At 39.6% G+C, this 26,592-nt stretch overlaps 1 protein-coding gene across 3 annotated transcripts in view; it reads left to right on the forward strand.

Moving 5' to 3' along the window:
* The window catches only part of VEZT (vezatin, adherens junctions transmembrane protein), a 50,591-nt gene extending 34,983 nt beyond the window's left edge, over positions 1 to 15,608 (forward strand). For 2 of the 3 annotated variants that reach the window (XM_083182421.1, XM_083182423.1), the window contains exons 6-12: positions 2,756 to 2,905; positions 5,345 to 5,492; positions 7,155 to 7,486; positions 9,404 to 9,597; positions 11,628 to 11,728; positions 11,868 to 12,075; positions 14,314 to 15,608. In XM_083182421.1, coding sequence (XP_083038547.1) covers positions 2,756 to 2,905; positions 5,345 to 5,492; positions 7,155 to 7,486; positions 9,404 to 9,597; positions 11,628 to 11,728; positions 11,868 to 12,075; positions 14,314 to 14,834 — 1,654 coding nt within the window. In that variant the 3' untranslated portion in view covers positions 14,835 to 15,608. The remainder of the gene's footprint in view (positions 1 to 2,755; positions 2,906 to 5,344; positions 5,493 to 7,154; positions 7,487 to 9,403; positions 9,598 to 11,627; positions 11,729 to 11,867; positions 12,076 to 14,313) is intronic. The other variant, XM_083182422.1, reaches the window with a different exon arrangement.
* Positions 15,609 to 26,592: the final 10,984 nt, after the last annotated feature.

Genomic DNA, 26,592 nt, shown 5'->3' on the forward strand with positions numbered 1-26,592 from the left:
TACCACTGTACAAAGCATTGGTTAGACCGCATCTGGAATATGGAGTGTAATTCTGGGCCCGCACTATAGAAAGGACGTAATAGAACTGGAAAAAAATCCAAAGAAGAGCGACAAATAATCATAACTGGAATTTAAAGATATCAGAATACACTACGTATAACACGGGATGAAGCTAATAGATCATACTCGCTAAACCTTGAACTCAATGGATGCAAGTCTTTATTCAGCCTTAACTACTATGTAACTATGTTATGAGATAGTGAGGGAAAATCTCTTGAACCCCCATAAATTGTCTAATTAAATAGCCGGGCAGTGTAGAAGGGTGTTAGTGGCCAAAGGAAAGTATTGGAGGCTGTCAATTGGTGTGACATGGTTGATATTTGCAACTATAAATGATGAAAAATGTTGTCCAGAAAATGTATTTCAGCAAATAAATGTGTAAAGTATGTGGAGTACATTAAAATCATTCTCATGATGTTTGTGTATAAATTGCTAGAAAAAGAAACCATTGCAGATTACAATTGTGACTTAGTTTGCGGCTTAGTGATTTTAGCCCGTATTGCGATGTCTTGTACCTTTGATATCATTACTGTTAACTTTACACACCTAAAATTGTGTGTCCTGTTTATTTATATGTGGTAAAATGCATTTTAATACTTTTAGTAAACGTACAATGCTGTTGCAAACAGGGTCAGCATTACAGTAATTAAGATATATTGCAGTCAAGCATAAAAGCTGATTCAGTGCATTTTATACTGATTGTACTTTGTCACAGAGACATAGCAATAGAAGATTTAGAAAATTATTGAAATGTTAAATGTGGGTCTTCTGACTCTGAATGTCCATTTAAATTCACAATTATTTACATAGGAGTTCAGCATTAGTATGTATGTGCCTTTAATCTAGTCTTAACATGGCCATACACCGTATGGCTGGTTGGAATGAAAATCTGGTAATATATGGGTGCAAATTACAATTGGCAATTTGCTCTCCCAACACTGCAAAACGGTATGGGGAAAAAAAAATCTGTGTTTTTTATTTTTTTTATTTTGTTTGTTTTTAAGCAACTTTTAGAAAATCTGATTTTATTTTTATGAATTAAATATGTATTTTAATTTGATTTCTGTAAAATTGATCAAGTAAACAAATAAACCTAGTAATACAAAGTATCAAAGTTATTTTCAAAATACTGTAATTTTAATATATTTCATTTAAATGACTTAACAGTGTCACATTGAATCATGGCATGGCACAGCAAACTACAGACAAATCACAAACTGCAAAAGTATAGAAACAGCAATGCGGTTAATAGTTACAATAGTTGGCAGTTGCCTTGCCAGATTTGTACATCATACTAAGCCTACACATTAGATTTATTTATGGCATAAAAAGAAACACAAGTTTTGCAGTTTTGTCAGTAGCCAAGTGAATTCTCTGTTTTGACTGCACCAAACCAAATGTGGAAAGTATTCTTTCTGCTGAAGCTGATGATGCTGCAGCTGTTGGCAGTTGCTCTACTGCTACCATGATCTTTTCATTACCAGCTACAGTTTCTGAACCAATGTGCATTTTCCAACAATCTATTGGTGCTACTGTTGACTAATGTTGGTATAAGGTTATTGGAATGAGGATATTTTTTCTTTTGCAAATTTAAGAGCTTCTAACTTTTCTTCTGCAGTTATACAACTACCACATTAATGTACATTGTCATTCAAATCATGTGATTTAAATCCACACACTCTGCTGAAAAACAGACAAAATGGTCAGTCAGACAAATCGGTAAAATCCATGTGATTTAATCAGGTTGTCTGAATTACCTTTTTTTTTTTTTTTTTGACCGTTTTCTGTCATTTTGGAGTAAATGGTCCATTGCAGTGGTTTTCAAATTCGGTCCTCAGGACTCCATACAGTTCACGATTTTCAGGTCACCCGGCAGGTGCATTCATTATTCACTGACACATTTTAAAAGATCCACAGGTAGACCTAATTATTTCACTTGATTCTGCGAGGAAACCTGCAAAACATATACTGTGTGGCATCCTGAGGAACGATTTTGAGAACCTGTGGTCTATTGTCATTTGCCCCTATATATTACCAGCTTTTTGTTACAACTATCTAGTTTTGATGACAAATCTTTAGGTTTTATAACAAGCTTTACTCAAAACTTCAAATGATGGTGATATTGACTCTGGCTCTAGTGTTTTATCCTGTAAAGCTGTGTACACACGGGGCGATATATCGCTCAGTGTCCCGTTTTCATCAGCGACCAGAGATGGTTGCTGATGAAAGGGAACCTCTGCCAGGGGAGCCGCAGAGGGAATCAGCTGGTCGCAGGAGACCAGCGATCATAAGGGGGCTAAAAACGGGAGCCCGCACCCAGCGATTTATCGCCAGTGCACACTCCAATCGCTGGCAATATGGTCGCTGAGCAACCATATTGCCAGCGATTTTTACCCATGTGTACACAGCCTAACAGGCATCAGTCTGCACATCACCTGCTTGTAACTTGGGCTATAATGGGTGCAGAGATTTTAATAAAATCTTTCACTGCTATTTTCTCTTGGTGTTCTTCTCAATATAAGTAGACATGTAACCCACGCTGTCAGGATGTGTAGTGGCAGAAAATATACATATGTGTTCCTTATGTGAAAGTATAAAAGCAGTTTATTTTACATTGCATGTGTTGAAAGCTTAATATATGTGGCGTAAGTGGCTTGGGACATCTGTACAGATGTATCACATTTTACTTTTCAAGTTTGCTTGACAGGGTCAGTGCTGCTTGGCCGTATAATAAAGCTGGAAAACATGTAAGCCAGCACCTACTTGGTTTGCGCAAAGCCGTCTACAAGACCGTCAGAACCAACTTCCGAGTTTCACGTCTCGCGACATTATACATGCTGAAGAAATATCCTTTCCAATAATATATATATTATGAGTGTGTACTAGGTTTATCTGTAATCCTGTAATAAAATGAATACATTATCCCATACTATGAAAATAGCTGTTTGTTCGGAGATAAATATCTCCGAATCTGCACAGCTGCCAGGTGCTTCTGCTGTGTTATCATATTGACGTTTTGCCCCAGCTGGCAAAGTAAGCCCTCAATAGGTTTTGTACAGCACACATGCAAATACTCAGAGGCTCCAGTGTTGTACAGGAAACTGGTTGAAGGAGGGATTAGGTGCAGGAGATTAAGCTGTCTGCTGAGCAGTTTTAACAAAAATGTATTGACTGTTCTCCCTCTTCTCCTGTACTTAAGCATTACAGAGAAAATAACAGATATTTTAAATAGCTAGGTATGTTTCAACTGGGCCAGCGATTCCCATACACCGTCATCGGGCAGTATTCAATTAGGCCAATTCGCCATGTTTCACGGCAAATTTGTGCTATTTTCGCGTTGGAAGGTGATTTTTTTTGTGTCCGAAAGTGATTCCCCCTATTAAACGTGCACTTTTCGCCGTCTGCGAACAGTGAATGACGGACAATTCGCCGTCTGATAGTCTCCGCAATTCGCTGTGTTTTTTTATGGGTTTTTCAATGTGATTTGCCGTGAGTGTATTCAATGAGAAGATGGCGAATTGCTTTCTAAGTGATTTTCACCGTGTAGCAATAGCCATCATTTCATGGTGAAGTGGAATGTGAACTTTTTTTTTTTTTTTTAGTTTTTTTTATTTATCTTTTTTAAATCAGGAATTTTATTATGTGAAGAGGCATGCTATTTTTACGCATGTGCTTACAGCACATGAATATATATTTAATAAAAAAAAATATTTATTTTTTACACATAACAGCCAGCAGGGGTCCGGGAGCTGAGAGACGCTCATTAGATATTCATATATTCACTGCTCCTGATCATTACATATGCATGATCGGGAGCAGTGCTAGCGGCTCCTACCCGGTCCCCTGCTAGCTCTCCCGGGGGGCAGCTTGCGCTGCCTGGGTCCCGGGGAGCCCTCCCCCCCCCACATACATTCTGGGGCAGGCAGGGAGACTTCCATCTCCCTGCTTGCCGCCGTCCCCCGGCTCCCTGTGGCGTCCCCCCGCAGGGGTTAAGATTCGCCGTCAGGTGCAGCGAGCCCCTGTGGCATTGAATACTGGGACAGCGAGGGCTGGCAGCGAAGGCTCCAGCCCTCTGGAACACGGTGACAGTGCAGCGAATCCTAAACAGGATTCGCTGCACATGCCAATTTTGACATTGAATACTGCCCATCCAGTCACCTAGCAGTCCAGGTTTTAGGTATATCCATAGGTTAGCACAGATAGTTAAATCCAATAGACAACGTTCCTCACAGAATCACAAGTGAAATAATTGGCTATACATGTGGATCTTTTAAAATATGTCAATGAGTAATGAAGGCACCTGCCGGATTTCTGGAAAACTTGAACTGTGTGAGGTCCTGAGGACCGAGTTTGAGAAAGCCCTGAAATAGACTGATGTACTGATTGTCACCTGTTGCCAAGCATGGATAAACTAAAAAAAAAAATCTTGGGTTCCTTGAGTACTGCATGTTTGGTACCTCTGGCGTGGACAGATGACGTTGAGATTCAAGGGATGCAATGTTATATTTTTTTTTTTTGTACAGTGAGTAAGCAATGGAGATGGATGGAATAAGAGTAAATCCTTCAAAGGACTTTCAAAGTCTTTCCCTCATGACCCGGCTTGCAAACTAAATCGGGAGGTGGGGTCGGGGTGGCGCTGGCAGAGGAGAGCATCTCTCAGCGCTGGCTTTTGCACTGTAGTGAATGGGACCCAGGTCGCATCGACCCCGGTTACCCGTTTACACTACACAGTGACCCAGGTTGAACCCGTGTTCAACCCTGGTTGCTACCTGGGTAAAAATGGCGGGTCTCACGACCTCAGGTTATTTCTACAGGGAGTGTTTCCACCTGCCTGAAAATTCCGGGTTTTGCGCTAGGCTAGTGGAAAAGGGGTATCATGTTCACTTCCATTACAACTCACAGACTTTGAACTGAGTAATTTACTCTTTCTGGTATAAATTGTAATACTTTTTTACTGGCTAATAGCAGACAGACAGCATCCATTTAACTCTAAGATGGCAAGTTGCCACTTCAGCAATGTAGAAACATTGGTACCTCAATTCAAAACCACCCCCATGCACTCTGCCCTCCTAGATAATTCTGTGAGTCCAGTGGTCCCGTAAGTGCAAAACACAGTTAATTGGATTGGACCCATAGAGAGAAAAGGGCCCTGCATGCAAGCTTACAATCAATAAGGATAAGTAAAATTGGCCTAGATTGCTGAGGTTCTTGGTGAGCTGAAATGTTCTCTTTAACAATACACCTTCTTTGCCACCACTTTGATTTTTCTTAACGGTGACTAAACTTATCCCTTAAACTGTGAGATAGACAATGTAACTAACTACATCTGCGTTGTTCCTTTGAAAGACTTGGGTCTTGGATTAAGTGAAGAGCAGGTGTCTGAGGAGGATGCCCACAATCTGACAGATGGCTTCAGCCTCCCTGCTTTAAAGGTAAGCTGTGTGATTGCAAACATCTGCATCATTACAGTTTGTGTTTTAAAGAAATATTTGTTAAGCTGTGTACACACGCTTCAATTTTTCCCTGTTTTCAATTCGATTTTGCTTATAGAAGCAAAATCGAATCCACATCGAATGGTTTTTAGGACACTTTCAATCTGCATTCGATTCGATGCGCGCTCCCGTTTTCTCAAAATCAAAAAGAAAAATCTACAGTGCAGCCAAGTAAATCTCGAATTCGATCCAGTAAATGGAATGAGTACATTGTGCCTACACTGTGAAATCGAATCGAATGCAAAAGTACAGATCTAATGCTAAATTGTATGGGAAGATCTAATAAATAACATCGAATCTAAAGCAAATCGAAGTGTGTGTACCCAGCTTTAGTGTGTGAATTTTATTTTCCCCTCTGGCATAATAGCTCCCCGTACAAAAATATTAACGCTCCCAATTAAAAAATACTGTAATGCACACCCCGTAATGAGATGTGGTTATTCAATAACAAGACATTGACCTTAGGCTATCCCATAATGGTGTTAGGTTTAATTCCTTACACTTAGTTTGACGTCACATAGCGTTGAAGTTGTGTTTTTTTCTGTGAGTCATAAAAATGCTTAGTTCAATAGTAGATCATTGTTTTAAATTGATCAAAGCGCCCCCCCGGTTTATTTTTCATATGCTAACTGTGGCTTATGGGTCAGCTATGCATGTTAGATGAACATATGTTTGAGTGACATAAGAGTTGTTGATGGTCATGAGGATGTCAAAGATGAATCTCAGGAAGGCCCTACACATCAAAAACCAATGAAAGTGTGGAAAAAAAATATTTTGATACAAATTGCGGCAGATTTTGATTTTTTAGGATAAAATTTTTACCAGTGATAAAACATGCATCTTCTAGTACGATCGTGAGCCAAAAAACTCAGCAATGCAATGGAGAACACTATCCCTTACCAAGACTGAAAAAATTAATTAAAGCAATCCAAATTCAAAGCCATGTTAATTGTTTTCTTTGATATCAAGGGTGTTATTTTGGCAGACTGGATACTAGAAGGTGCAACAGTAAATTAACATTACTACAAAAATGTTGAACTTTTATGGGAAAGAATCCAAAGAGGCCAGAGTTGTGGAAATATTGTTTAATTCTCCATCAGGACAACACAGCAGCCCACACAGCTCCCTCTGTGAAACAGATTTTTGGCCAAGAAACAGATTGCAGTATTCGAACACCCTCTATACTCACCAGACCTATCACTGTGTAACTACTTTTATTTTCCTAATGTTAAGTCTGTACTCAAAGGAACCCGTTTTTCATCAGTTACTGAGGTAAAGAAGAAATCGATGGAACTGATGAAACAGCTGACAAATGGCTACAGCAGGATTTTGAGCAATGGAAAATAAGAATGCAGCGGAGTGTGGATGCAGAAGGGAGGGTGCCTAGAGGGGGAACATAGTTGTAATGTACAGTACTTGCTATAGTTAAATGTAAATTATAGCATCAGTCTCGTTATTTAATAGCCCACAACTCGTACATACAAATAATTCTTTACACACTATACTGGATTAATAAGCATGGAAATGTTTGATCTTATTTCTTTTATCTTTATCATCATGTTTTATGAATTATTCTGTAACTTGAGTGTCTGTCTTTGACAGGTTTTATTTCAGTTGTGGATAGGGCAGAGTTCAGAGTTTTTCAGACGCTTGGCCCTACTCCTGTCTCCTGAGAACACGTTTCAAGAGTCACTCTGTAGCCCAGAGCTGCTCCCGCATTATGTTTGGTGTGATGTGGCACAGGATCTACCTCATACTCAGGCTGCCTGCTTAATGGAACTGAAGCGCAGTTATGAGTTTTATCGTTATTTTGAAACCCAGCACCAGTCCGGCGCTGAGCATACGAATAGGAGGAAACGGGAAACTGGGGAGCTGAACAGCCTTCATGGCGCTGTGCGCAGTCTACAACTACACTTGAAGGCACTGCTTAATGAGTAAGTTTGTATCTGCAGGTATGAAAGCTATCAGGACAGTAGATAGCCATATAAGATACTTGTTTCTTAGCAGGGGCTATTCTGCGTAGTGAAATCGCATCAGATCGCACAGAGTGTATATTGCCGTGTGATATGATGTCCATATTCAGTGCACAGGAGTGCTTATACAATGAAATATCGCATGGGATCGGAGGGCACCATAGACAGGGTGCGATCTGATGCAATGTGATATTTCATTGTAGAAGCACCCATGCAATGAGATGTGATGTGTGCTTACTATTGAAAGCACTTATGCCATTGTTTTGCGTCCCCTCCACTATCGACGCCACCCCGAAGCGTGGCGAGCGGTGGCGGAACGCGTCCTCCGACCTTTTCATACCCCACTAACCATGTCTGTGTGGAGTTAATTTTATAAAGTGTGGCGAGCCACCGAGCCCGAAGCGGCTTAGTTGCGCTCACCATGCTGTCTGAGTCCGGGCAGTCGGGATCCCAACTGTCGGACCCCTGTACCACACCTGTTTTCATGAGTAGCACCAAGAGAGCCCATCCCAGTGCTCTTATTATACTTTGTGGGGAATTTACTAAGATGTGAAATACACTTCACAGGTCATGTTGCTATGGGCAACCAATCACATACTATCTTCTAGTGGGTGGTAAATAAATAAGAAGTAGCTTCTAATTGGTTGCCCATAGCAACATGACCTGTGAAGTGTATTTCACATCTTAGTCAATTTCACCCTTTGTGTCATACACATGTAGAAGCATACATAGCCTTGTCAAACATGTACCTATGTCTGTATTGTGTATGTGTGGACATATCGCGCATATATTGACCAGCATGTGGAACACACCCGCCCCACAAACATAAGGGATAATGGGTTATGGAACATCTTAATTATTTATGCTCTTAAAATGTGGGAAAAGCTATATAAGCTTATATCGCTTTAATATTATTATTTTTTTAAATTGTTAGGCGTCTAAATAATTTAGGGATTAACATTGCTTTCTCAAAGACATGGATTCGTTGGTTCATTTCTGACTGATTTAAGATTGTATGTTCTCCCTGTGTTTGCAATTTATCTGGCTGTTCTGGTTTCCTTCTGTACTTAGAAGATTTAATAGTAGGTTCCTTATAGAGTGCACAACATAAACCAGTCAGCCGAGATGGCATTTGTATATTTAATAATAGCTACTATTCTCTGCAGACCAGGGGTAAGGGATGAAGCTTATCTGGCGATCAGGACTGAGGATCAAGTTTACCTAAAGATCAGCAATGGTGACCAGGCTTTTTGGAAAATCTGAATTATTGACCAAACATCTTTGCATATCCGGAATGGGGATCAGGCTTAGCTAGAAATCAGAGATGGGCATCAGGCTAACTTGGAGATAAGAAATGGGGACCAGACTTATCTGGAGCTCAGTTTTGGGAGTCAAAACCACCATTTGTAGTGTATATTACATACAGTGGGTTTGATTACTAAAAGGAAGTGATGTCATCATCACTTAATCCAGTGTTTCCCAAACTGTGTGCCGTGGCACCCTGGGGGGCCTCAGGACACCAGCAGGGGTGCCCTGGGTTGGTTGGTAATAACATACGTGAAAAAAGAAGCCATTCCTATCCCTCACTACGTAATTAAACTTAAGGATAACCTATAACACAACTGACATCATTTAATATTTTTTCCTCATTTCTGAATAAGAAACCTTTGTCCTAGGTGTGCTGAGAAAAGCATACTTTAGGGTGCCGTGATTCAAATAAGTTTGGAAGCCACTGACTTAATCAATCAGACTACATATACATATTAGCTCTGTCCCCATGTAACAACTCCCCTGAACATGGCAATTGTGTGTTTGCGATGGCCATATATCATGCTGTATATAGTTAGAATGATTTTTTTTTTATTGATTTTTTTTCAGGGTGATTATACTTGAGGATGAGCTGGAAAAACTTTCCACCTCTAAGGAAACTGAAGTTGTGACTGCTGAAGCTTCCATTATCCTAGAAGAAAAGCTAAAGCTGATCCAGCCACATGTCCAGGCCAGTAACACGTGCTGGGAGGAGGCCTTGTGCCAGGTAGAAAGATTGATTCGAAGACCTGTGGCAATACGAGGTATAACACATCATTCCTTTTGAGGTTATATTTTCTATGTAATTGTGCACAGCAGTAACATCTTTTACGTAAGTGACATGAACAGCCTCCTGTATCATCCTCTAGATCAGTGATGGCTAACCTTAACACTCCCGCTGTTGTTGAACTTCACATCCCAGCATGCCCTGCATCAGTTTTAGCATGGCCAAATAGTAAAACTGTAGCAGAGCATGCTGGGGTGTGTAGTTTCATAACAGCGGGAGTGTCAAGGTTAGTCCTCACTGCTCTAGATTGAAGACACCTATAAGGATGCCAAGCTTTTGGATTAGTGATCAGTGAAACCAGACATGCATTTTGGACGAACATTATGCCTTCCGGCTGGGGCCATTGGAAGATGAATGCTGAAGTAAAATAGCTTTCAACTTCTGACCACAATGCCCGATGACCAATTGGCTTACCAACACTGGTTTAGAGTCACATAATGCTACATCTAGCAAAATGATTCAATGTTAACTATTAAATGCATAACAAAGACATATATTGGGCTCAATATAATAGCCTGTGAGAAGCTGGAACTGGAGGATTTTGTGGGAGTCTGGATGAAGTTTTAAAGTGGCAAAACCAACCTGGTGTGAATGATTGCCACCTTAAAAACCCATCCAGATTCACATGAAATCTTGCGCTTCTTGCAGGCTATTCTGTTTAGCCCATAGTCTTTGTATCTATTTAATAGTTTTTATTTAATCATATGAGCAAAGTGCAATGCTTGTTAGGCAGATTACCAATTAAGGACAAATAGCAAATACATATGCAACCTAGGCACAGAAGGTTATTAATTTGTAAGCAATGATACTTCATTTTCATAATGGAAACCTTGATCATGTAAATTAGCCAAAAGATTCTTAATGGGATAGTAGTTTTATGTTTCAGCCTTTTTTCCCTATAACCTGAATTCTAGTTCAAATGTATTTCCTTTTGTGTTTCAAGGTAACTTAGCGAGATACAGATCAATTCTCATTCTTGTTTCATATATTTAAAATAGATTTCATCATGTTCTATTGTCCATTGAGTGGCTTCATGTACTGTACACCTTGTATAATGCATTTAAATGATAATAAATCACTTCTATACTTGTATTTAAACCTTCCAACAAGGTTAATTGTTCCAGGAACGAGCAACTCTGAAATCTCTTGGTTTCACATGACCGCTTTCCTGCGGTGTTTGGCCAAGTTGGACTGGCAGTTTTTGTTCTTGCAAGTTATCAATCGTGGGAGCTGTTCTCAACAATCCCTCCCTGTTCTTTATCCTAATAGTGATTAAATTGTGTTTTAACATTTTCATTTATCTCTATAAACTGTAAACTAAAAGGCAAAATTGTGGTCAGATTTGATCGAAAAACCCATGCGTTATGTATTTTATTTATAATGCTAACTATAACCTCTAGCCAAAATGGCAAGAACAGTCTTTTCCAGATTAATGAACAGTGCCACCCCGACTGTTCTCAGAAGCTTCTGGTTTTCTATCAATGTCAGATTGAATTATTGTGATATTTTTAGATAGTCCTATCCAGAAAATTAAAAATGATATGGTCATTATATGTCTAAACTCAAATGTAGACCCTTACCTATAAATCTGATACATGAGACTATCTATTCTTCTAGACCAGACCAGAGCAGACCCCAACTCCCCACACAGGAAATAGGAACTACACTGGTTGTGACCGCTGCATGGTTCTAGAATAAACACTAGTATGAAAACAGTGCCACACTATATACGTTAATAGGCATATCCTTTATTATAAAATAGAACACAGAACTACTAAATTGTTGCTTTTGGTTTCAGCACATAGGTGTTTGCAATGTGTTTACTGCCCACTCTTCAGTGTAAATCAAATTCATGAAATTGTTCACTTTGTTGAAAAGATCACACACTGAATTGAGTTACAGTTGCGTTCTAGTAGTTCAGGTATAGTGTGCCTTAGTAGAATGGCTGTGCTCCCATACATGTGTAAATCCTTCTGTGATGTATGTATGTATTTTGTCCTGTCCTAGATACCACTAAAGCATCTGGTGAAACGGTCCATTGGCCTGTGGTAACCAATGTCCCTCCTGCGCTACGTATTGAAGACAAAGATCCAGTCCCAGAAGAGCAGGTAATCCATGGCCACCAGCATAGGTCTGTTAGTAGCAGCACTCTGACTGGTATTCACTATAGATTACAAGGAGCAGGCTCTCTTCAGACTACATGAACAAAGAACAACTGCTATTCAATCACCATCTTTTGTTTTCCAGGAACTCGAAGCCTATGTTGAAGACATTGCTCCAGATGATGATTTCAGCAGGGATGATATATATTTCTTTTCTCCAGAGGAGAGGGAGAGACAGAAGTACGAGAGGGAGGAGTCTAAGAGGGTACTGCAGGAGCTAAAGGCTGTCCTTGGTTTAAAAGCATCTGAAGCAGAAAGACAAAAATGGAAGCAGTTGCTATTTAGTGACCATGGTGTGTATATTAATATGCTAAAATAATGTCTTAAACCAGTTTTAGCCAACTCCAGTTCTCAAGAGCTACCAGTACACATTTTTCAGACCACCTAGCTGGTCCACAGGTGTAGGCATTACTCACTGACATATTTTTAAAAGATCCACAGGTTACTTCAAATGTTATTCTGTGAGGAGAACTGGAAAACGTTAACTGTGGTTAGCTCTTGAGGCCTGGAGTTGGCTACTGCTACTACTATTTACGGACTGCTTTGCTGCATTTAGGTGTGTAGCAATTGGCAAGGAGTGACTCTGTTCTTAATTGTTTCTCGGTACCCAGTGTATAGAGGAAGCAAAGCACAATGAGACACTGTATACAGTGGCTCACAGGATCCTATGAATGTCTGAATTAATGTTTCACATTACATGTGGACTTTTACATTTTTTTCTCAACAGACAAAACAATTGTATTTAAAAAAAGTGTCACATGCTCATTACAATGAAATACGTGTGCTCTATAATGTTTTCAGTTTGAGGGAAGATATTGTCCTACATAAAGGAGTCTGTCTGTAATCCCATAAACCGCATGTCAGGCTGGACTTTACTTGACATGGTGGCATCTGATGCGACCAGTCGTAAACACCCACTAGGAGGCTGGCGGAAGATAATCTTCCAGCAAACCGCCTTTAACAGGGGGACCTCCTGGTCCAATTGCACCTGGGGCGCCTCCCCAAGTGTGTACTGACCAATGTTGGCTATATTGATTGGAAAGTCCAGCAGCAGTGATCAGGCAACAAAGTAGCACACTCTTGTACTAGAAGCTAACTAACTGTCCCTGCTCTGCACCCTTTCCCATGTGTATCAATTACTGCAGGTAACAGTTATCAGACAGTCAAACTATATTAGAACCAGCATACAGTATGGCAGTTCACTTCAATCTTTTTGTCCCTGCTTGCCCCCCTGTCCCATCCTCTACTATGTCTGTGCCCTGCCCCCTTCTGTCACTGCTTCCCCCCCCTTTTTTAACACAATATACTTTAATCCCATAAAACTTTCCCCAATAATGTTCCCCCTTTTTTTTTTTTTTTTTTTTTTAATTATCAGATTATTTAAATAAGAATATTTAGACTTCAATTTACATTGTGTGAAAAAAAAAATCATACTGGTGTAAAACCGCTCTTATTTACATCATTTGTTGAAGACATTTTTGGAAAAAATATTAGGTACTTATTTGGTTAAAGCCATATTACTTAAGTCACCTGTGCTTATGCATGGATATCCTTAAAAACCTTTATTGTAATGCTTGGGAGTTTGCATTAAAGCATACTTCAGTCAGACTCTTACCTACTGTTTTTTTTAAAACAATTGCTTTCATTATGCTGCATTAGCTACTGTAAATGTTAAATATCTCATGTCTGGGAATGGTGTAAGTTGTTTCCTTATGTATTTATGAACAGTAGCGATATGAAGAAGGGAGCTTAAATGCTTTTTTTTAGGTTTAGTTGCCATTTAACCAAGCATTTGCAATTTATATGTGAAGGACTCCAATTAAGGGTCAGTGGGAACAGGTAAACCGGGTCATTTGACTTGCGTTCTGTTTACACTTGATATATTATACCATCTCCCAATGCTGGCATAACAGTTCCACTGCACTCGGAATAACCCAGGTTAAAGCGGCTTTGTAAACAGGGTCTGTCCTGGATTGGAACAGTGGGGCAGATGTATTAAGTCTGATAAAGTGGCTGGTGCGTTATCACCTTCCAGAAATTACAGTTAGGAGCTGATGATCTGGTGTGCTGTCACCTTCTATTTCATCACTTTGCCAGGCTTACTTGCTTACTGCCAATGTTACTCAGAATACACAGCATGGCAAAGCCCTCCTAATGCAGTATTTTACTCTAGCCCCCAACTTCAGTGCATGTTTTCAAGATCTGTTGGGTCCACAGGAGTATCCATTATATTTAGAAAGATTTGCAGGTGTTAATAATTTCACAAATGATCCAGAGATCTGTAAAACATGCAATGTTAGGGGTCCCTGAGGACTGGAGATGGCAAACACTGGCCTAATACCTTCTTTAAGTCTTAAATTATTTATTGTGGAGTATTAAAAGGCGTTTTTCTAGAACAGTAGACCGTACTATTGTAGACTATACTCCTTCTAATGTTACATTTCTCATGTCTCATGCGCTTTGCGTTTTTACATTGAGCAGTATGGTTTTATATATTTATCTCATAAATGTGTTTTGTGTTCTTTTTTAAGCTGTTCTTAAACCTCTGTCACACAATGAGGCAATGGATATTCCCGAGTCACCTCCCGTTCCAGATCCTCATTTCCCATATGATAGCCAGGCACAGAGCTTTCATGGAGGAATCGCAGCGGAAGTAAATGGAACTGAAACCATTCATAAAGAAGCCACCACTCATGAAACCCCAGACTTACCTAGTAGTGATCATATTCCAGGTGAAATGGAAACATTTCGCCTGCTGGAAAATCCTGTACCAGCTAGTAGTAAGGAGAAGGTGGAAGCTCCGTGTGCTGCACCTAGGACTGTGTTACCTGCCTCTATTAAAGAGAGGCTTGCTCGCATCCATCAGTCGTCAGATTTACACTTTGCCTCTGGATTAGCCGCACAAGTGGCTGCCCGATCACTCACCTTCACTTTCCTGCAAGAACAGACTTTCGGAGACGAATGGAACAATGATGAGGATGAGACGGTGAGTGGTGATATTCTTGTGGTAGACGAAGGAAATGAAGACACATGTTCAGAACATAAAGAATAACCCATTTGGGTGAATGTAGGACAAGCCATTGAACTCATGTTAAAGCTAAGCCAGAAAATGCCCATTATGTAAGGGCAAACTAGGATAAACATGTACTCCTTATTTCAATCCTCTGTGCCTGGAAAGATTTTGCATACAACTCTGCAGTGTCTCAATGACTCCTCCGTGTAATGCAGTTAGTGGCTCACACAGTCCCGGGTACTGCTGTTCAGAGCAGCCCCTGTACCTGGAGAGACCGTAATACTCCTCACTGAGGGGTAGATTTATTAACCTCATGAAGTGATTAACTGTCTGGTTTCGATCACCGGCCAATCAGCTCCTACCTGTCATTTTTCAAACCAAGCCTGTAACTACATAGGTAGGAGCTGATTGGCCGGTGATAAAAACCAGACACTTTATCACTTCACCGAGCTTAATAAATCTACCCCTGATTTAGTTACCGCAATCTGCAGTCTGTTATACTTGTACAAAGCAATGTGACGCCTAAATATCCTTTTGGGTTATTTTAATATTTAAAGTTATTTATTCAAACTGTTTTGTTTTGTTTCCAAATGTTAATTTTGTGTCATCTCCAGCTGTCTTGCTTTCTAGACAAACTCATCCATTGTTTTAGGAATACAGACAAGCACTCTGTGTGGTATTGCTGCCCCCTTGGCAGTATTGTCCAGTGCGCACAGGCTAATGGTGTCGTTCCTTTGTGATTATATTTCTTACAATATTCCAGTCACCTAAGCTTAGAATGGCATTTTTTAATAAAAAGAAAATTAAACCATTTCTAGTGTACCTTCTGGAATGCTAATTTATCATAATAAGTTTGCATTATTATTTATATATTGATTTATGTATGTATATATCGTGCACACATTTTGTAGCATTTTAATGAGAATGTTTTGTCAAATACATCAATCCCTGAGGAGCTTGCAATCTATATTCCATACCAAATATGCACAACCAAGGTCTAATTTTATAGTCATAATTTAATTAACCTACCAGTGTTGGCGGAAACACATATAAACATAGGGTTTTGGCGGGAATTGACCTCAAGGCCTCAGTGCTGTAATGCAGTAATGCTGGCAACTACACTATCCATGCTGGCCCAATTCATTCTTTGGATCAACAGTTATTAATATGGTGTAAATTAAGGGGAATTATATTGTCACATTAATTTATGAAACCACATGTTCTGGGTGGCTCTAGCTGCTGGGAAGTGCTCGGCATGTGGGAGAAAGCTGGAGGAGAACCATACTTAATCTACTTTTTGAGTCTCTGGGTAGACCATTCTTTCATTATGGGATACAATGTGCTTCACCATTGTAAGACAAATAGACTGGTTTCTTATTAGTCGGTTTCACGCACTGGGCTTTGTAATGTATTCTTGTGACGGGATGCAAATAGTGTAGAGCCACCGTGCAGATGTGTGGCATAAAGGGAAAATTACCTACAACCAACTTCAACTTCGAAACAACTTGAAGCTAAATTCACTTAGCCATGGTAAATACCCCAGGCTTGTAACAGTGCCCTGGGTTATTCAAATGCAGCCTTGATAAGCCCACCGGCTGGAATTACCACAGATTTATGTTAAATTTGGATTTCTGCCCTTAAGACGGCTGCAACTAGTGCATTAATCCATAGTTCTGTATACGTAACCCAGAATATCTGGTTTAACAGGCTTTAGCCACAGACTTGCCACCTGAGAAAATGGACATGTAATTGAATAGCTCTGGAACATATAGGGCTAGATGTAATGGGGTCCAAGATCAGCGGCTGTGTGGCTTGCCAGCCAATTTGGACTTTTTTTTTTTAAAGGAGCAATCATTTACAAGGCATGGTTTTGCTTGATAAATGGTTGCCCCTTTAAAAAAAAAAAAAAAATCACAGTTCGGCAGGCTGTAACCAACACAGTCGCTGATCTCGGACCCTATTACATCCGGCCCATATTCCAAAGCTACAAGCAGTGCGGTAAGTACCATGTCTAATGCAGTCTAATGTATGCTTTGACATGCAACTGGTTTCGCTTTATTTCTCTTTTATAGTCACCTATTTTTCAATGCTTCTTATTGAATTTTGCATATTTATCATTTAAAAGTGCAAGTTAAATACATTGCTTAATTGTTTTATGACAAGGTCGCTGTCAGTTCAATACAGATTACAGTTTCGGTTTTACTCTTCTAACTAATTGGTGAATTTTGTCCTCATTTGCTACAGTTTCGTATTTTGTCTCTATATAAATGAGGCATTTCCTGGTCAGTCTTGGTCTTAACAATAGTACCAGTGTGTAGGACTGGGGGAGCCATTAGGGACAATTTACTAGCTGCAATACAACAAGCAGTAAGAACATGTAGATGTTAATGAAGGAAATGTATTTCTGCAAGCAATAGATCTTGATTATTTGTGTGTGTGAGGGGTGGGGGTGTATCTGTTTTCTTACTTAGCTTCAATTTTGTATGTTGCATATAATTTCGTTTCTCACAGGAATAATACCCAAAGACCCTTTTATTCACCTCACATTTGGGTGAAGATCTACATACCTCATGCTATGTACCCCTGCTCACATTTACGAGTATTAGAGCGCTGTGAACGTTGCTTATGTTTCCAGATGCAGTGCAGTATTGTAGTTAATAAAAATGACAACTGACACTGTAACTATGTTAAAGATTGCACAGTAGTTCCTAAATTGGGTGCCGCCAGGCACTTGCAGGGGTACCACAGTTTGGGGGCCCAGGACCAAATCAAATCTATTTTTTATATTCTAGGCAATACCAGTGCTGGTGGCTGCAAATCATAACCACTGTATGTAAGCAAACAGCCCAACCCTGCCCAACATCACAGAACTGACCCCAAGGATGACCGATTAGCACAACTTTCCTCATTCAATAACTTTTTTTTCTGAATTTCTCAGAAAGAACTTTAAACCTAGTGGTGCCATAGCACAATGCGGATACTCCAGGGTGCCATGATTCAAGAATGTTTGGGAATCGCTCTCCTAGTGGAAATGTGTGCAATGGATGGCTGTTTGGCTAGAACAACCCTGGTATAAAAGTTCTTTGATGCTAAAGCCTTTTTGTCTTCTAGCTGGAGTTACAAGCATTTATCATTGCAGTGATGGGATTCTCCATAGATAGACATAGAAGACCTCATTTAATTCACCCTGCAGTAATAATGTCACTGACTGTGGAAGAGATCCATCTAACTAAGCAAACTGCTGGGACAGAAAACAATGTGGAAGAGGGCATTTGAGGTAAACTGTTTCAAGAAATGTGCTGGTCTTTCCAGTCTGCACTTAGCAACATTATGTGGAACAAAGATGACCTCTTCTCTGACGTGTTCTGAATTGTTTTATTACAATCTGTCTGTCTGATATAGGATATATTTAAAGGTACCATGCTTACATCCTATTAGATTCCACTGTTTGTTTGTATTTTATGTGAACGCTGTTATTGTCTCCAGAATGCGTTGGAGGGTATACAATGATAGAATAGCAGCCAGCAAACAATTGTTCTGCAATTTATTTTTAATTGTGATGATTTGGAAATTTGGACTTTAAAAGTGGCAGCTCCTGCAATGGTGATTCTGCTTAGCTCCCTGTCACTGGGGAGCAGCTTAATTTGTTTAAATTATCGCACAGAGAGACTTATTCCATACACAAAATACCCAAATTTGGTGGTTGTGCGCAAACCACATAGTGCTCAATATAAGCAACAAAATAAAAAGTATGCTCTCCAGTGTAATAACTGGTCTAAAGTAGTACAGTAAATATAAAATCCAGTACCGTGCAATGAAGGGTGCTTTAAGGACAATGTCCTGTAACGTTAACTACAGTAATAATTTTCTAAAAGGGCCTCATCCTACTGTAGGCTCGCTGTCCTACAGATAGCTTTAAATAAGCCACTGAATAAATGTAAGCACATGCTATTAGTGGACTGGCAGGTAACCCATAGTGCATTGCTCAGCACAGGTTCTATAACCTAAAATATAAAGCCTTGTTTTTGTTGCTCTAATCTTATATAGTAAATATAGCTTGTGGGCTGGGCTGGTAGGGATCTACTGTTCTCGAAATGATTACAAACTCCAAATAAAATACCACAAAAACTGAACTTCACCATAATAAAATGTGTCACTTAATTCCCAATAAAAAGCAATACATCGATATACATATAATAATTCTCATAAGGTACCGGCCTATACCACCAAAAAAATCAAAATAGAATCAATTAAATGGAGTTTAAAAAAGTCTTTAGTGCATCAAAAATTGCTCTAGATTAGTACCAACTTAGAAAGAATCTCTGTTATCCAGATAGTCGGAAGGGCAGTTAGTATGGATGCAGTCAGTCTATTAGTTAGAATTAGTAGGCAACAGTCCAACAAGCAAAGTATTAGATTGGTTATGTGAGATCAAGCAAGTTGATAATTTATCACATCCTCAGTAGCCGATTGGTTAGCATACTGGTATAGGGAAAAGGGGGGTGCACCCATACAAATCCCCAAACCTGTTTTCCAAATTGCTGTACTTCAGCCAAGCTTCCTTCAGAAGTGTGATAAGAAGTTCCAAAGGGAGGCCAGCAGGCTATCCTTACGGGCAAGGAAAGAACTTGTGGATCAACGCGTTTCCCCGCCTACTTATACGGCGGCTTCTTCAAAGATCAAGTGTTTTATTGTGTCTCATGCTTATAAATATTGCATGATTCTGTTAAAAAGTTGAACTGGCTACATTCTTTGCCCTAAAAACCCGAGCGCTTCCTTGCTTGTCCAGACTTTTTTGTCCACAGGGAGTGGTATTTTCTATTAGTTAGCAGCTGGGTTTATTGGGCTAATTAACCAATTAATATAAGAAACCTATCAATTCCCTGTCATTAACGCTACTTTATTCTTGGTCTAATTCCCAATCTGTCTACAACAACAATTGATAGAAAACAAATTTAACGCAGGACAACAACCGCACCAGCCTATCTTAGATGATACACTTGGCAGCATCCAGAGTAGTTAACCTTTTGAATGAAAATGTATATTTTTAAGATTTAAAGTTTATTTTCACATTAATAAAATGGGTGTACAATTTAATACATTTCCTGTTTACAAAGGCTAACAATGGGTTTCTCTTATCTATTGCCAAGTTCTAGAAGCACTTGTTATTGCAATTGGCTGGCTGGCTGTTCGAGGGGGCTCTGCTGCCAGACTTGGACACAGGGGTTAGACTTATTGAATCACACACTGCAGCATCTTCTACCACAGGCACACACTTTGCCCCTTCCTTTTTTATTTCGCCTTTCACTTCTTAAAAAGAAGAAGAATGCAATGACATACTTAAATGAATGGAACAAAGTATGCTGGGGTTGTTTGAGGTAAACTCAGTTAGGCCACATGACCGAGGCTATTCTACGATGTCAAACGTCCTAGTCTATTCTCTGGAACAAGCAAATAGGAAAACAAAAATGCAAGATATAACCTAAAACTTGGGGTTTTCCCTTCTAGTCATTGATTAAAGTCGTGTTTCCCAACCATGGTTTTATGTATGAGCAGCTAAGAGTAAGGAGGAGTAGATTGGAACCACAATCTAGAGAAAAGTATTTTCAGCTAGTCTCCCTAGGCTCTTGCAGCATGTTGTCAAGCCGACATGCTCACCATCGGTTCCCATGCAAAAATCTTATCAGCTCACTAATGTCACAGCCCTGACGGGTTAACTAGTGGATAGCACTTACAGCAGAAACAGCCCTGTCTTTTTCATTGCCCCTCTACTGCTTATGATTCTAATTTTTCATCTATTTTTGCCTCATATGCTAGATATTTCTCTCACTACAATCTTAAATCCACTTTTCTATTTGTCTTACAATTTTAAAGTCAAGTATTTTTAAAGATTGTCGTATAAACGTTGGTTAATATCTGTAATCAGAACTTGTTAGTGCCATTCCCATATATTCTATTTCAGTACTGTTCTGTTCTCCCACTTTTTTTTATTGTATAGTTGTTGAGAAACTTTTGGGCACACACAGGAGTGACTGATGTCTGTCAAAACTTTCAGGTCAACATAGATTGGCAGGGAAACCAATCATCTCCACTTGCTAGGGCAAGTAGACACTTCTTGCACAAAGAAAAAATGACACTAATTGATTGCAGTTCTACAGACAACGTAAAGCAGTAAACTGCGTTTAGCCAACCCTAACATCGGAACTCTTGCATCAGCCAGATGATAGAGGCAGATACAATTAGACATTTATGATGTCACTCAAATTTCAATGTTGCTGATTAATATAGAACTATAATTTATCAGCTGTATTTATTGATGTAGCACAGTGTAAGTTACTGTAAACTTATTGTAACCTGATAAACATCAGGGATGAAAGGCAGGCAGGTTATTTTTTTTAAACTAATTTTTTATTTAATAAAAATGTTTGTACACATTACATTAATGTCTAGATACACATGGAGAAAAAATACATAACAAAGCAATAAACAGATATTATCTACACAGAGATTCTTGAGTGTTGTGTAGTTATACAATCAAAACAAGCTTGATGTCACTCAGCTTTTACACAAGTCACTGTCTCAGATGTACCTGACAATACAGGTCGAGTATCCCGTATCCGAATATCCGTTATCCAAATTATTCCGAAAACCAGACATTCCAGAAAGTGAAAACTCACTGGGGACATTTGTAACAGCATCACTGGGGACATGATATGTAACTGGCACTATATATGTGCAAGACAATGATTGCTTGGCATTCAGATTCATTGCTGAGATAGTACACACATTTTGTTTCACGTTTTGAAACCTTGTTTTTTGAACAAATAAAATATATTTGTATTTTATGTGGTAATAAAATATATTTGTGTGTATATTATGTGTTTATACAGCATAAATGCAAGATACTTCAAAATACATCATTGAAATATTAAAATATTCCGAAATACGGAATAATCCGTTATCCAAAATTCTCCTGGTCCCGAGCATTTTGGATAAGGGATACTCAACCTGTATTTTTTACATGGGTAAAGCAAAGGTTTCGCTCTCCCTATGCATAGAATCTACTCCGCACCCCTTCTCCTTTGAGTCCAAAGGAGGAACATTTTGAAAAGGTCCTTAAAACTAGCTAGCTCAAAGAACCTTACCATATTGCTATGATTTACAAACCGAGATGAATCTGCTATATACTTGGTAAATACAGAAATGGCCAATTTGACTTGCCTGTCATCAAAATAATGGAGGCAGCTAAAATAATAAAATAAATAAAACCCTTAGGAAGAGTTCCTTGAGCTATAGCCAATACAAGCATACATCTCTTATTACTCCTTCCCTCCATGTGTCTCTCTCACTGCCACCTCTACATCACCCTACTCCCCCCACCATAGCTCTCTTATTGGTCTTTTACTATATATATATATATATATATATATATATATATATATATATATATATATATATATATAATCACTGTTCCCTGTAGCTCTCTGCCCCCTAACCGCGCCGTCTACCACTTCCACATCTGTTTTGTTGCACTCTTGCTCTATATCTCGCTCCTGCACTGCATACTCCAGCAATAATGGCATGCAGTGCAGACCGGCAGTTAGCTGCACACACTTCCTCTGAGCATGCGGTTGTGTGTTTGGTGCCGCCTGAAAAGCAATACATGGAGTCAGAATTTAACCTTATCACGCTTCCCCCTCTCTGAGCCCCTGAAGTGTTACATTTTCAGATTTGGAATTCTATTTCAATAAAGAGTGATGCATGAAAGTTTGCAACGGCTGCATAATAATTTATGATGAACCTGCTGACATCTGTGCTGTCTGCAATTGCTACTTGCACAACAAAACAAACCATTTTTATAAATGTATTCAATGTAGATTATTATTGTTGGTAATTCCAGAGCGAAGCATCAATCAATGCATCCTAGCTCCTTATCAATCATAGGCTTGATATGGCTATTGTGACTACGTGAAGCTAGACTTGATGGTTTCTACAGAAGTTTCCTTGTATGTTCATGTATATGGATAGAACACAAACAAGCAACAAAATATGGGTTCATTTATTCTATCTGAAATTGGAGTAAATGTTTCTTGTGCAGGATAATCCTGTTTCTTTCAGGGGACATATGTCTTCATGAGTTTCTGATGTCATTAATGAGGTCATACAGTTTTCTCCAACGTTTAACTCCATAAGGCTCATCTTGTCGTTGTCTACAACTTCCACTGATTTAATGGTGCAAACTGTACAGAGAAGTAAAAACCAGAAGTTTATCTCGTGCCTCATGATTCAGTAAGTAATGACGACACATTGCACAAGATAAGGACAGCGAATGTAAAACAAAGATGCTATATATATTCTGATTGCGCAACCTGCCTGCTTTTGCTTGAGATGCCCTCCCCTGGCAGAGAGCTGCCACAGCTACCAACATCCCTGATACTGGCCGCCAGTCAGCTGACATCCCCAGCATCCCCCCTGGCACTGCTCAGCTGGCTCAGTTCATTGGGGAAAAAAATAAAACAAAAAATACAAAGTGGTGCTTATAAAGAAAAAAATAAGCTAGATCCGGCAAATAAAAAATCAACTGACTTGTAGACGCCCAAAAAATAAATAAAAAAATGTATTTAATAAGTACACATTTCAGTTCACCGTAAAAAGATGACTAATGCAGAACTTCACCAAAAAAAAAAAAATAAGTAAACACTGTTCTCCATTTTGGCATTGAATACACGTTCAGCGAACTGTGCTGATTTTCCCATTTGAAAACCAAAAGCGAATAGCAGAGACTGTGAAGTGGTGAATCGGCCGTCGAACAGTGATCATTGAATACGGCGAATATCATTTTCTGAGAAAAAAATTCACTGTTTCACCGAAAAACAGCCCTCTTCACCGAAAAAAAACAGTGAATCAAGAGCATTGAACACTGCCCTATATCTGCTTTGATCTGCTAGACCGGAAGGAGGGCCATGCTGCTCAATGCAGCATGACCGCCGCTCCCCCCTCTGCCACATCACACCGTGTGTAAACACCTTTAGTGTTCTCATTTGTGCAAGAAGATAATGTTACAAATCATGTTGTTTTGTAGCAGATCATGTACATTGTGGGAAAACACTATCCTGTAACAGAGCACCACCAACATAACAAGCAGTTCTGTAATATATAAACAATGACCTGAAGAAGATTGTAAAGGAAATCTCCATAGGTTTTTCTCTATTTGTAGATTACAGCCTCATTCAGTAGTTGGCACAAAGCTGATGTCTGCAAATCTAAGTGATTGTTTCTGTACTGCGCATGTGCCTGAGGTGCATTATGCATATGTTTTGATAAATCAGTGATGGTCGCAGTGAGGACTTAGCGTAGCATGATGGACCATTCGTAAGCATTTGTGGGAGGTAACAGATGGCGAGTCTCGACTGTTTTGCGGATGTTGGAGCATACAACTACATATGTGTGTGCAATCACGATTGTTCCAGCTGAGCAATCATAGGTGGTAGAAATTCTAGTTGCTTTGTATCATTTTACAGAACCGATGTGTTACGGGATTGGCTTTGTTGTAGGAATTACATCCAGCTCTGAATCAGGATGTTTTTAGTGGCTACAATCAGGTGGGCTGGCATATAAGCCTATGGGTGTTGCTTTTTTGGTCATTAGTCAGCTTTTCAATCTTTAAAGTACTGTATGAGGCGCCCGGGATATGGTCAATAGATCGACCCCTGAAATAGGGAGACGTGGCTAAGGTCGACAATGGGAAGGTCCACAGTAAAAAGGTTGACATGTTTTTTTTCATGATTCTTTTCAGCCGGCATGCGGTATTTCATACCCAACCATCTACTACGGCGTGCTGGGAGAATATCATAGTGTGGCGAGTGCAGCGAGGCACCGTGCCTGAAGCATGGAAACGTGAAAGACGCATGTCGACCTTTTGACTTCCCATTGTCTACCTTCCCATTGTCGACCTAAAGCTTGTGTTGGTCTTCTGACCTGTTGACCTTAGCCATGTCAACCTATTGCAGGTGTCAATCTAAGCCCTGTCGACCTAATGTATGCCGACCCTATGACCCATACCCAGGCGTCCTCAGTCATTTGTTTCAGAATCATGTGTTCTTGTTGGAGCCATGCTGGAAGATGGAGCATGTGCTGTATAAACAGATTCTTATAGTTCAGATGAAGAGTGTAGCAAGCCTATATCCAGCCGGCAGAGCCTGGAATGTGGAAGTGTACACCCCTCCTGAAGGGGAAACGAGGGCTGTTATTAAGGAAGATGGGGTGGGTTTCTGTCTATTTCCAGTGCATTTGTCAGCTGATAATATCTGAGACACGGTTTATCGACAGGTTTTGAGGTTGGTAGCATGGTAGAAAAATAGGAATCTAAACTTCCATCCGCAAGTTAAGGCATGTGAATAGTTCACCTGGTTTTTATAATTGGCCACAGAACATGTGTAACGTATATTTTCCAACAATATTATGGTAACTGTATACTAATCACAAAGTAAAAAGGTGACCGGACCCTATTATATGTCTCTCAAAGTATAAATTACATTTATAGAACATTATCGCTGGCCAGCATCGTGTACACGCATTTTGTCCTATACACATGCACAGATAATTTGCCGCTGGGCATAATCCATCATATACTTAGATGAATATTTAAAAATTGTGTGTACATTATCAAAGTAAACAGTTGGATACAACATCCCCAAATAAGTGTAAGTATCCATTAACTTTGGTCCCTCATCAACCTTCTGCCACAGACTACTATATATATATATATATATATATATATATATATATATATATTATTTTTTTTTTTTTTTTTTTTGGACCCCATGAATATGGCAATGAACAGTGGGAAACTATAATAATGTATATTCAAAGTTTTGTTTACTTCAGGTCATCAGTTACATGTAGTCAGACAATACAGAAATACATACCGTAGTTCAATTATTTTTGGTAGGCAAAGATATAAGAAGCATGGGTGAGATGCAAGGGATGAAGCAGAGTTCGCAAACAGGCCAAGTTGGTAAGCATGGGAACAGACAATTGAGTAGCCAACTCAAAAGTCTGAGATCAAATGACTGTCTTGTGTGTCTCAAATATTTACATAGTGGGCCTGATTCAGACCGGTTAGCAAGGCTGCAATTTTTGCAGATGGACAAAACCATGTGCACTGCAGGTGGGGCAGATGTAACTTGTGAAGAGACAGTTAGATTTGGGGGATTTATTTTGTTTCTGTGCAGGGTAAATACTGGCTGCTTTATTTTTACACTGCAATCTAGATTTCAGTTTGGACACACCCCACCCAATTCTAACTCTCAATGCGCTCGTAATGATTTGGGCTGGGTGACTCGCTGCGCTCTGCACACTATTTTATTCTCCCACCATGACCTAGTGGATGGTAGGGCATTAAATATCGCCTGTCGGCACATGTTGGGTCAGAAAACAGTGAAAAAACCCATGTTGACCTTTTGACTGTTGACCTCGCCCATGTTGACATAATGTTTGTGTCTACCTAGACCCATGTCAACCTTGTCCCATATCGATCTTCCTGCATGTCGACCCAATGCTTGTCGACCTATCCCAAATGACCATATCCCTTGTGAACAAGCCCGCAGAGCAGGGGTTCCCAATCTTTTTCTAATCACGGCACCCCAGAGTCTCAGAATTTTTCCAAGGCACCCTAGGCCCCCAAAAATATATATCAAAATGAAGTAGATTGTGTTTATATGTGCTTCTTATGTTCAGTTATGTGTTAAAGGGCAGGATTTGGTTCTGATTGTACACATTTTATGATTGGCAGCCA

This window comes from Crinia signifera, chromosome 4 (genome assembly GCF_055691185.1).
Source record: "Crinia signifera chromosome 4, ASM5569118v1, whole genome shotgun sequence".
NCBI lineage: Eukaryota > Metazoa > Chordata > Amphibia > Anura > Myobatrachidae > Crinia > Crinia signifera.